Source organism: Chrysemys picta, chromosome 2, assembly GCF_011386835.1.
Source record: "Chrysemys picta bellii isolate R12L10 chromosome 2, ASM1138683v2, whole genome shotgun sequence".
NCBI classification, from domain to species: domain Eukaryota; kingdom Metazoa; phylum Chordata; order Testudines; family Emydidae; genus Chrysemys; species Chrysemys picta.
The window spans coordinates 217985776-217998807 of NC_088792.1; the positions used below are offsets into that span (position 1 = coordinate 217985776).

General features: G+C 41.9%; 1 protein-coding gene across 9 annotated transcripts in view; it reads left to right on the forward strand.

Annotated features, from left to right (window-relative positions):
• MAPRE2 (microtubule associated protein RP/EB family member 2) overlaps positions 1-13032 on the forward strand; it is a 157157-nt gene that overhangs the window by 69478 nt on the left and 74647 nt on the right. The window contains exon 1 of one of the 9 annotated variants that reach the window (XM_005279947.4): positions 3300-3716. The exons of 6 other annotated variants lie outside the window; for them this stretch is intronic. In XM_005279947.4, coding sequence (XP_005280004.1) covers positions 3598-3716 — 119 coding nt within the window. In that variant the 5' untranslated portion in view covers positions 3300-3597. Of the gene's footprint in view, positions 1-3299; positions 3717-3747; positions 3929-13032 lie in introns of those variants that run through there. 2 more of the 9 variants (XM_005279949.4, XM_065582100.1) reach the window with 2 other exon arrangements.

A 13032-nucleotide genomic window follows, 5' to 3' on the forward strand; every position in this document is an offset into this window, starting at 1 on the left:
CAAGGAATGGTGCAGCCATTTCATAACTCCTATGGCTTACTTGCTTTGTTCCCTGTCCCTGGGTCTAGATCTAGGGAATTCTTTGCAGAGAACTATGAATGTGGGAGGAGGAAACCTACAGGATGATTTACTGTACTTGTAGTGGTTTGCTTGCTGTACCTACAAAATGAGTTATATTTGTAGCACATGCAATGTTTCCAAATGGAGACTCAGCCAGCCGGGCTGAAGGACTGTCATGCATATAGGACCCAAATCACTCCCCCCATATTTCCCCGATTGCATTAGATAAGATGTAGAAACACTGTTCTGTAAACAAATGAAAAACTGTAGACCTGGCACAGCCTGCAAAGGGAAACTAGATCTCTCTAGCCAATTGAATTGAACTAGAATCCTAATGTGAACACACTTAAGAGATAGAAATAATGCTGTAATGTTGTCTTCATCTGCTCTTCGCTGTGCTGTAGCTTTGTCAGTGCATGTTTTACGCTATTTTGGTGACCTCAATAAAGCAGCCTCTGTTCTTTGCTGTTGGTGAAGAAATAAAAATGCTTTTACAAGTTAGAGGTGGCTGAATGTTTTACTGCTTTCTGGTTTGACGGATCAGATAGGAATGTCTGGCAGCCAAAGACCTGCTACAGATTATTTTTATATTGTCTATCACTATATAGCAGCTTTTGCATCTGCATTATCTCATGTACTTCTAAGGAACCTGTGAGCTGTTTAGCAGCATTTATTTGTTTTAAAACAAGGCCCAGAAAAATGTTACAATGCTAACTATGAATCTGTTGTCTTTCCCATGTTATTTCAAGTCCATTACCAATTTAACAATGGGGATATTCTTCAATCAAGAGTGGGGACATAAGGTAACTAGGTATATCCTTGGACTGGTAATTGAAAAGTCTTCCACATTTGTTTCCAGTTCAAATCCAGTGTGAATCAGTAGTGAAAGTTCCCATCTGTCAGTTCAGTGGCCTGCCAGGGGTTGGTGGTCTCAGTTGAGTTCCTCAGAGATAGATATCTACATTACAAAATTCACCACCATGACTTGAGTAGGCTTCACTGCAGCATAGTAGGTTGTTTTGTTCAATGGTTGAGCTCCTGCCAAATTAGTAATACTTGAACTTCTCTGGATTTTTTTTTTTAAAACATCAGTTTATACAATAGGTGCAACTCTATAAACAAAGGTAATTTTTTTTCTAAGCATCAAATCCATCTGAAAGGTCACAAATTGACTATATTTTAATCAGTCCATGAATTTTACTTTGAGAGGGAAGGGGAAATTGCTACCCTGTCAGAAAATATAAATCTGGTCAGTCTGTCTTTATGATAGCTGAGAAAGCTGTGAGGTTTTTATTAAATCTTCTGTCACTGAGATCTAATCACTTATAAATTTATCTCATGATTTCCACTTGATCAAACACTTGATTTTAAAAGGGTAAATAAGTGTTTTGTTTAATTTTGAAGCCAAAAATATCATGAGGTATCTGCGCAATTACTCATTACTCTTTTCCAATTCCCAGCCTTGAGTTTCCATAGACCTAATTAAAAGAGACTGTCCTCCCACACAGTTCAATGCACACTTTTGCTTATGTGGGTTTTAGAGAAGAGCCAGAGAAACTCATTTAAATGGTTTGATTTTGTTTAACATATCTGTGAACCATCGTGGTTCAACCTCTCATCAAGGTGGGTGCCCAATTAAGCTTTTAATCCACTTGAATGGAAATGAATACTGCTTGTTAAAATACATAGTATTTAAAGTCAAAGATCATTTTCCTTGCTACCTTAGAAATGTGAAAATATGCAGGGAAGTTTTAACTATCTGTAGATATGCAGAGTGGCTTAAGGGGCAAAAGAGTCTGGGGGATAGGGAACTGTTTCTAAACTGTGGGGTGGAAGGGAAGGAAGAGGTACTTAACATGGCTATTCACACAACTGCTACTTCTATTAGCAATGCTAGTTATTCAGTAGTCTCTCACCATATATTGGCTCCATTTCCCCCTTTTTACCCTCCCCCAACAAGATTTTTTAAAAAGGGAAGCCATCATAGTTTTAGTACATACTCTAAAATTGGGAGAAATTTGCAAACTTAAAAATTAAGCTTAAAATGTTCATTTAAGCATGGTCTCAGATGAAGCTACAGGACACAAAATAGTGGATTACAGGTTTAGGGGGGAATCCAGACTGAGTAGCAGAGAGAAGGAAAGCAACTACAGGTCTGGGTACTGGGAAAGCATTAAACGTAGACCTTTATAATACTTCATAGGCTGGGGCTCAATTCTGATATGCAGTTACATAATAATGTACATTAAAATGCAGCCCCTTTCCAGTAAGGGTCAGATCTACTTTCTATTAAAAAAAAACCCCTCCAAAGCTGCACCATTTTAAATGGGGAGAAGTAAGAGGAAATATTTGCGTTACCGCGGATCAAATATTGCATGCATATTAAAATAGAAAAATACTGGGGGGAAATAAGGTGGATGTGTGAGCGTGTGCGCGCGCTGTTTTCACGCTTGGATTTTATCACTACCAGCTGGGCATTGTATGCGACTATTGTGAGGCTTCCATGCTAATTCCGGAAGCTTGAGACCAAAAATAACTGCGCATTACTGGGGAGAGATGACGGTGGATTCTGGAATCTTTCAAAAACGCTTGTTTTGTTCCCTCATAAATGTAGGTCGAAACACTGGTGATTTCCCTGGTCACATGCAGCAGGCTCAAAAGACGTCTTGCATCTCTGCATCTCCCGAGCGCTCTGCGTCGTGAAAATGGCTTTTTGCCATGCCACCCTTCTCCACCAATCATCAGGAAAGAATTTGGCTTTTATAGGGGGGCAAAGTTAAAGCTACCGTGGAAAGAGCGTGGGTCACCCCAGCTCGTCTCCTTCCTCTCCCAAATCACGGCGGCTCCCTGCAGTGTGTGCAGCAGCCGAATTGTAAAAGGGCCATTTAATATGTAAAACCCCACTGCTGACTAGAGCTCGGGCTTGCTTCTGCCTCACAGTGACTCTGCAACCCGTGGGGTCGGCCCCACTTGCAGCCCGCCTGCTCCTGGGCCGGTTCTCTGGCTGGAGCTGAAATGAAAGAACCCGGTGGGTGGGGACGCGCCGGCCCTGAGGAGGTTACAGGGCCGCCCCCCGCCCGGGCCGGGCTCTTTGTGTACACAGCTGCACTCCGCGCAGGGGACCTAAAGGAAATGGTTAGAGGAAGGGCTGGCTTTGGAGGCGGCGAGGCTGTTGTCAGGGGCGGGCGGGGGGGCTGGCGCGCTGCAAGCCAGATGTAGGCCGCCCCCATCCCCGCCTCCCTTGCGCCTCTTCGGCTGCACTGGCGCGGCCACGCCGGAGCCCTTGTGCGAACCGAGCAGATCTGATGAGTTAGCTGGTTGCTATGGTGAGGGGGCCGTGTCACGTGGCCAGGGTGCTGCTCCAGGCGGTTTGACGTCAGCAGGGAGGCAGGCAGGCAGGCAAGGGGAGAGCGAGCGCGAGGAGCGAGCCGCTGTAGCAAAGCAGCAGAGCAGCCCCGGCGCAGCCTCTCCGCCGACCTTCCGCGCGCGAGCGAGCGAGCCAGGCAGCCAGCCGTGTGGGGGTGGGAGCGCGCGCCAATGCCGGGACCTACCCAAACGCTGTCCCCAAATGGCGAGAACAACAACGACATCCTGCAGGATAACGGCACCATCATCCCCTTCAGGAAGCACACGGTGCGCGGGGAACGTTCCTACAGGTAACCCGCGCTGGCTTGCGGGGATCGCCCTGCTGCGTGTGCGTGTGACTGGGATGGGGGCTGCTGCGGGCATTGCAGCAAAGGGACAGGCAGGGGGATTACATAACAAAACACCGTGCTCTCAGCGGCGTATTAGCCGGGGTCCTGCCTCGCCTGCATGGAAGCCTGGCTCTTGGAAATAGCGTTTGTATTGTCCAGCTGGAAAACATTTTGTGAGTAGACTTGCTGCCTGTAGGGGCTCTCCCCCCCGCCCCACAGACCCCTCCTTCCTTGCGTATTGATAAAAAACGCAAACGAGAGAGATCTGTGGGGTCGCCCAAAGGGAACAGGGCTGCAGCGCCGAATTTCTGGCTGTGCCGGGGTCGCTGGGCATCTGTGCGTGAAAGCCAAGGCGAAGGGATGGAGTAAAAACGGCTTGTGCCTGCCCTGGTGTGTGCAGGAAAAATGGAATCCTCTAGATTAAACTGCAGTCTGTGATGATGATGTTAAAGCGCCAGATTGATGGAGCTTTGTAAGAATTCTGCTCCCTGATTGGTGGAAGGCTTGACAGCAGAGGTCACGGTGTCACGCATTTACTAAAATTTCCTCCTCGAAATCGAGGGTTTATTAGAAACACGGTGGACTGCAGCCGTTTCTCGAAGACACTGCGTATCCCGTGCCTTTTCTTTGATTCTGGTGTGTTGCAGGGAACACAGCCCTTCTTTTCAGTTGGGAAGCAATTGCATTACATTTTTGACTATATGGTTTGAGGATGGTGGCTGTGTTCTTTGTCGCAGTTGTAAGCATTTTTGATTAATGGTTTGGCATGTATTGTTGGCACCGTTTTTACATTAACATATCTGACAATATGGTCCACTAGATAAGCTAATTAAAAATGTTTGCATTTTTTGATAAGAATAACAATGTAGCCTTGAATGCAACTAGTTTTATGTGCTCTGAGCTGTAGACTTGAAGAGTGATAGTATAGTCAGTCATATCTCCTCTAAAGTTAAGATGCAGTTATTTTAAATGCTGCCTTGATGACAGCAAGCCGTGCCTTTTTAGAGAACACACATCTTTCAAAGCTCATATTCTCAAACCAGCAACAGGAAATGATACTGTCCTTAAAATGTTAGCTAAATATTTAGGTAATGTATATTATCTGATTGCACATAGAACTGGGTCAAAATAAACATGAGTGTTTGGCTCAGTTAGCCAAAGAAAATCAGAGTATTTCACTTTATTTTTTATTAGGAATAACCTGGCCCTAATAACTCAGTTATACCAATATTAACCTTGTAGGTAAATCTTGGCTGAATGCATACAGTTCCCCAACATCTAATGGCTTATCACTCAAATTAATGTGGTGAGGTGACATACTTGTGGAATCCAAGTGCTTACTGTACCCTGAATGCCACACACAAATTTAGCCTGCTCTTTCTTAGAATCTTATTGCTTCCCAGAGGCCTTCAGGTCTCTACAGGCATTTCCTTTATGTTATAGAGTTCATTGGGCTTAGTTTTAAAGCAAAATTATTAAACTTCCAATAGAGTTTTCACCTTTCGTAAAGAATCATTCCTACTGACAGGAAGACTGAAGCTCTCGTTTCGTACATTTAAATTCCTGCCATGTAGCATAGTTTTGTTTGAGAGGACAGCTGGATTTTGACCACATGGTTAAATGGAAGCATTTTGCTGCATCTTTGCAGTTGGGCAGTACTTTGGTAACGCAATCTTTTGATAGAAGTAAGTTTAATTTTAGGCACTCCAGTTTGACTTACAAAAGATAGCACTGTCTTCAGTGTTTGTTGAAACCCTTTGTTCAATAAGATCCTCCCATAGCACTGTTGCACCAGAGACGAATCACTGTTTACATTTAGTACTTCTGCACCTACCAACAAAATAATCAATTTTCTTGACTGACAATGATGCATGTTGGAATGGTATTCACATCAACAAGACTATGCCCCAAAATTGAATTTTTGAAAATTGCTGTAGTAAGACTACTGGAAACATTATGGTGGAATGACAGGTTTCAGGGTAGCAGCCGTGTTAGTCTGTATCCTCAAAAAGAACAGGAGTACTTGTGGCACCTTAGAGACTAACAAATTTATTAGAGCATAAGCTTTCGTGGACTACAACCCACCTCTTTGGATGCATATAGCATATGCATATGCATCCGAAGAAGTGGGTTGTAGCCCACGAAAGCTTATGCTCTAATAAATTTGTTAGTCTCTAAGGTGCCACAAGTACTCCTGTTCTTATTATGGTGGAAATGATTGTATCAGTTGAATAATACTTCACATGAAAATTGCTTACATTTAGCCTTTTACCCAGAGACTATCCAGGCCTCAAGATGTTTTAAAGCCTCTTTATCAATTCACCCACCTGTGAGAATGGAATGTAGCCCTTTACCTGTCAACACTAACACTGTACATCATTTTAGGATATCTAAATGAATAATCCAATTAAATGCAAGCTAGAATGGCATCTTTATTTAGTGAATAAGCACTGGACTGGGATTCAGGAGATCTGGAATCTGTTCTTGGCTCTGCTAACAACATGCCTTGTGACCTGGCACAAGTCATTTTACCTGACTGTGCCAGTTTTCCTATCTATCAAATGGGGGTAATGATACTTTCAAAAAGTGTTCTGAGACCTACAGATGAAAAGTGCTGTATAAGTGAATACTACTTAACTGCAATTTACAGGAAATATTTAGTTAAATAGCTAAATTGGGATTTCATCATGACACAAGATCACATTCTTAATTTTGCTGAAGCTGCCATGAAATGTTTAAAAAAACAGTTGGCTTAGGCCTTTGACGTACCCTGAGTTCTAGTAGGATGAAAGTCCTTATACGCAAGTAAATTATGTTTCATCTGAAAGGCAGCATTACACCCACTAAGATCATGCTGGACTATTAGTTCAATTGAATTTGAGGGAAGAAAATACACCTTGTATAAAATTCTGTCCAATTTCTTGTATAGCATTTTGCATTTTCCTTATAGCTTTCATATTCAAATACTGACCAGAACAAACATCTCATAAAATCACACCCCAAGCTGTCATGACTCTGATGGTTAGTTGGTTTCATATATATTTAGAAATATGGATTAATTGTACTCTTAAAAAAATCCTAAAACATGAAGTAGAAGTCAATTGTTGGGCAAATCTTGTGTAACAAAACAAAAAATATTCTGCTCACAATCTAGTTTGACCAAGTTAAACTGTGCCTACTCTGTTTTCATGAAAAGCAAATACTGTCTCTCTCTCTCCTACAATGTTAGACACCATCTCAAGTTATCCTCCATAATATACCTTAGATGCTTTTATGTAAACACATCTTAATTTAAACAAAGGAAATGGTTAAGTTGGTCATAATAAACATATGTTTGTTATTCTAGTGAAAAATTAGTGCTTTTATAATATTTAATATTGTTAGGCATTATTTAACTCTTGTAGAGTGCTTTTCATGTGTAAATCTCAATGCACTTTTCAAAGGATGGGAGTATCATCTCCATTTTGCAGATGGAGAAACTGAGACAAAGTGACTTGGCCAAGGTTGTCCAGCATTCCAGGAGCAGAGCAAATAATAGAACCCAGGTCTCCTGAGTCCCAATACAGTGGTTTATCCACTAGGCCATGTAATAGTCTTCAACAGCCTTGTAAGGTAGATATTCTCCCCATTTTACAGATAGGGAAACACATATACAGCGTGTTAAGTGGCTTGCAGTAGGTTACCCAGGGAGTCAACAACAGAGCTACTATTCAAACTCTGAAGCAGTTCCTGGTTTCCAGTTCTGTGCTCAATCCATAAGATCATGTTGCATCTTACAGTAATAATTGTAAATATTAAATTTATATTAGTTTATTAAAATGCTATTTCTGGAGTGGAAAGGAAGGACAAGATGGTGTTAGTTTGATACATCTCATTCAGGAGGCTTGGCTGTAAATTTGGTTTGGAACTAAGGTGTAATAAATTTTGATGGCCAAGAATGGATCTTGGCTCCCACCAGAGAATAGCCCAATATTTGCTCATAATTACAATTCTCTGCCCTAGGTAAATATGAGTAAATCAGTAAAGCAGCGAATCAGGAATGACAGAGCTGAGTGGAGACATTTTTAAACAGGTACCTGCCCACAGCACCCTATGCCACAATCTAGGCAATTCAATCAGTTCACCAGCCACACACAAATATTTAAAGTACTTGTCAAGTTTCATATTACAAATCTGAAGTAAAATTTTTAATTCACTGAAATAGTGGAATCTTACACCCTCTTTCATGGGATACCACTCCTAATTTGTTTTATGCACATGCAGTTGGGAAATCAGATTTATTAATTGGCCTTTTGCCCACTAACCATATCACTTACTTCCCTGCCCTAAGCTTTTAAGAATGATCATTTAAAGTTTTCAGGACTCTTTCAGGCTTTTTGCTAGTACATACAGCTTGAGTACAGATATATATATATATATATTATTTCTGACACAATATCTTTGTTTAGTTATAAATATTTACTTACTGTAAGTGTCCTCTTCTCATTTTATAAAGAGAAACTGGTATTTACACTGCTGATGTGTAGGTTTTTCTGTGCATAATAATGAATGTGGAACAGAAGTGATGGTGTCCTCATCCATTGATTATAAAAACTATAATGTTTGACAGGATATGTCCAGAGTTTCAATTGGTGTCAGGGTATAGGGATTTTCAGATGGTAATTTATTTGGCCTATAGAAGTTAGAGTTAAATTAATGGCAGGGGTGGCTCCAGGCACCAGTGCACCAAGCGCGTGCCTGGGGCGGCAGGCTGCGGGGGGTGGCCTGCTGGTCGCCGTGAGGGCGGCAGTCAGGCTGCCTTCAGCGGCATGCCTGTGGGAGGTCCGCCGGTCCTGCAGCTTTGGCGGCGGGTACACCGAAGGCGCGGGACCGGCGGACCTCCCGCAGGGGTGCTGCCAAAGGCTGCCTGACTGCCATGCTTGGGGCGGCAAAATACATAGAGCCGCCCCTGATTCATGGTATCAAGTATCAGAGGGGTAGGCGTGTTAGTCTGGATCTGTAAAAAGCGACAGGACTCTGTCGCTTTTTAAATTAATGGTAGAATGTTAACAGTTTTAGGACCCAGAAGTCTAGAATCATACTTCACATCATTACCAGTATTTTCTTTTGTTTCCATTGTATTAAGTCCTGGACAAATTTTCTACTTGAGAATTTTGGACCATGAATCATTCATCTGTAAGAAAACCCGTATTATATGTCTCGAGGGTTTCTCTGTATTGTTAAACTAGTTTCGTCCACTGATATTTTACTCTTTGAATAAGTCTATTCCTTCTGTATGTCTAGAGCAGTGGAATTTACCTTTTGGTACAAAATAACTGTATTCTTTACTTAAGTATTTAAGAAGGATTTATTGCATTATCTTAGTTTGGTTAGACAGAGCACAAACTCCTGCTTGCCGCACTCCAGCAAATAGTTCAATTGACTTTAAATAAGACTACTCACATGGATGAAATGAGTACAGTAGAGCTCAGAGTCTTGTTGCAAGGAATGATGGGAGAAGATACTAAATAAACAAGTACTCTCATTTTATGGGATTGGATAAGTAAAGCTGACAGACTGTAGTTCAGTACCACACCCTTCAGTCTCTGAAAATTTCAAATACTAACCATGACAAATGCTTTTATAACTTGGATATAAAGGTTAGACTTTCGAAAGTGCTCAGTGTTGATCTGTTTGGTCCCATTGCAGTTGATGGGAGTCTTAGCTTTGACTTCAGTGGGAACAGATTTAGATCAGTGCTGAGTGCTTTTGAAAATCATATCCTATACGTTTGGCTCCAGTCCAAAAGGTATGGACTCTTTTTTTGATAACCCCTTTTGCCTTTCAAGCATCTGAAGTAAAATACTACCACCGTGATAAGGTAATACCCACGGTAATGTCCTGTGTGTATTAAATGGTGACTTAAAGGAAGCAATTAGTATCCAATGTAACTTGTATGAGTGATGCAAGAATCTGTCCTTACCTCTTGCCTACTGTCTGTCTGTTGGACAACAGATGTTCTTCTGTGTTTATCTTTATTCTCGTACAGGTTGGATTCCTATCTCATTCCAATTCCCTTTCACGGAGTCTACTTTGTGTGTTTGTGTTTGTGTTTAAAGGCTATTTTCTCCTCAAAAGCTGGAGTGAGCAAATTCTGATTCTGGGATAAATTGAAGATACTGTTTCAATGGATATAGCCCACTTGAGAGATCCTGCTTATAAAAATGGGCTAGAGTGGCACACCATGGAGCTGTACTTAAAGAGAACTTGTTTTGGCAAAGCAAATGTTCTGAGTGTACTCCACACTACAGCTGACCGGTAGGGCAAGGGGCTGATCTCATTTGCACAATAGCGTTGCACTGGCATTTCAAAATATAAATATTCCTCAGCCTGAAATTGTTGGTGATCCTATTCTGATTATAACTTAGATTCTTGTTGAAGAGAACCTCTTTATGACTTACAAGAGAGTCTAGCATTAGGTCATGTAAGGAAGTGAAACTAAAACTTTTTCCAACATACCACCCTCTTCTCAGCCTGCAAGACAGTTCTGTTTGACTAAAGTGCTTTGGGTAGAATTGAAATATATGCTGCATTTGTAGGTCTATGAAGCATCCTGTGGCTAGATGGGTTTTATTTTAAAGGTACAGCTTGTTGAGCTGCTTATTAATACGGTCACCATCCCAGTGTTGGGTGGCTGCTAGCAAAAGGAGAGTAGATTTAAGATATTGGAAAATTTAACCTGATGTATCCTTTAGGAATAACCTTCTTGGCTTCGACCCAGCCTTGTCCTCTTGTGGGGAGACCTTGTTGCTAGGTACTTTCCTGCTGGTGAAGTTAGTGTTTCCTGCTGCCACTGCAGCTGGCAGTGAAAAATGTCTTAGCAGAATTTATATGGAAAAAAGGTTTGGTAATTTGGGGGACATAGGTGTAGGGAACTGCATGGTTTTGCCCACAAGAAGCAAGGTATTAAGTAAATTGATAGCAGCAAGGTAGAAACCTTAATTGGCCTTTGTCCTTCGCTATGTGGGTGGAGAGAGTGAGGTCCAACTGCCTTGTCACATTTGGACTAGAATATAAGAATAGAACCCTCTGTGCAGGCCTAGGTTCTGTGAAGTGTAATGGACCCATTGAGGCATTGGGGATTGGTGGATGTCATTGCTAAAGCTCCCTCCCCCCTGCAGCATAAGGGGAGGAGCCACCAAACCCAGGCATCAGCTAAATCTGGGGAATAAAAAATAAGAAAACAGAGATGGGAGTGAAGGTCAAAGGGATAAAGTCAGGGATTCAGAGGAGGACACTGAGCAGAGAACCCCGGACAGTGCCTGCTACTCCTCAGAGGTGTCCAGGAAGGCAGTGGACACCTCCCAGAGGAACTCTGCCTGGATATGTGACCTAAGGAGGGACCGAAAGTAGGCCCCACAGTCACAGAGCACCCACCATCCAGCTTCCTCCTCCTGGTATGATGGATGGCCGTCTTGGCAAGTGCCTGGAGCAGGCTGATGAGGCGGTCTTGTGACTTTGTGGGGCCATTGACAGAGTGTCCTTGGATCAGGAGGTGTGGGGGAAAAGGGCAGCCAGTACCTGAGGAGGAGATTCTGGAGGAACTGGAAGACAGGATGCAGTATGGTGCACCCTATATAAATGCACACCATGGTCTCCCTCTCGCTGGAGAAAGAGCAGGAATTGGGGGAGGTTGGGAACCATGCCAGGTACATGCTCATGCTCATGGTGAGGTAGTGAAAGAAGTTAGATCAGGCAGTAACCTTTCCCATGTATACAATGGGTTGGAGGATAGGGAATGAAAACTAACATAGTGTAGAGCTATATTTGAAGCAGTTATTCACTCCAAAATGCGAGTGAATTTTTGAAATGTGTAACACTTGTTGGAGAAAAATTCTTGCACTCATCCTCCCTTCTTCCTCCCACTCTAAGGCAGCCATAGCTCAGGCTTGGTAAAGAAGCAGATTAGCATGTGTCAGCTTTTTACTCCCTGCAGACTTTCCAACCAACCCTCTTGGTGGTTTCATAATAGAAAATGAGCGGTTTCATCACATATATTGTCAATCCCATTAACTGGTGATCTTGTTAATACTAAAATTAATACAACGTAGTTCAAAATGAGGATCTACTATTTGCATGTAATAATCTGGCTGTGAAGCTCTTCATTACTGAAGCGTTGCGGAAGAGTAAGTTTTGTGGACTAACACTTAATGCACACCAAACCACAGGGAAGGCTAGGACCATCTGGTAAAATCATATATGTATTTTAAAGGTCTGGCTTGACCAATTTGATTTCATTTTCCTTTCATGTGTAGCTGTTAACAAACTAACTGAATCATAATTCAGTTAAATCTGTTTCTCTGTCACGCTGTCCAAAAAGGATTGGTTCATCAAGAGGAAATGTAAACATTAATCAGTGAAGGGAGGCTTAAGGATGTAGCTTTCATAGGAAATCCTACAACTGTGCCAAACTGAGCTGCTGGGGGAGGAATGTCCCAGGCAGGCTGTGGGCCAGTTCCAGCTCCTATTTATGCTAGTTTTACACCGGTTAACTCATTTCAAATCAATGGGGCAATTCTCACCTACTGCCTTGTCAGAAAAGAATCGCATGTTATGAATCTGGGACATATGTGGATAGCAAAGGAAGGGAAAGATTATTAGAATAATCTTGTGTAAATGTGGTTTTAAGAGTGCTGTAGAATAATATTTTAAAAACCAGTGGAATTGACCAAGAAACTATTTCTCAAATGAAAAAAACTTTAGCCAAGATTTCTGGCTGCATACTCAGGCTCCTGCACCAATAGTATTGCAATGTGCAGCTGAAGAAAGGAACAGCCCATCATTTTACTTCACTGAGCTGCAGAAAATCAATTAAGAATGTATATGTGCTTTTGTTGTGTGTTTTTATACATATATAGTGGTGTGGGCAGGTACAGTGAATGTAATTTCAGCTGCTTTTTAGATATGCATTTTTCAGTATTGTATTTCTTGGCAAAGTTCTAGGAGATGGTCAGTCCAAAGGGCTGTGGATAAGTGACATTTCAGAGAAGATATATTATTAGAAGTATATGTAAAATGAGCATTCCTCTTACAGCAGGGCTTCTTTTTGTATAATGCAAGTCTGCTACCTAAAAAGCTGCATTTAGTCAGAGATGCACTTTAATGCAAATTGTCACTCTGGAATGCAGTGTGTGGATTCTCAGAAGGGCTGTTAGTACAGTACTGTGTTCTAAAAAATAAAAATATGCCTCAGGTAGATTTATACATTATTGTGAAGAGGAAAACCTTTTAAGGTTAA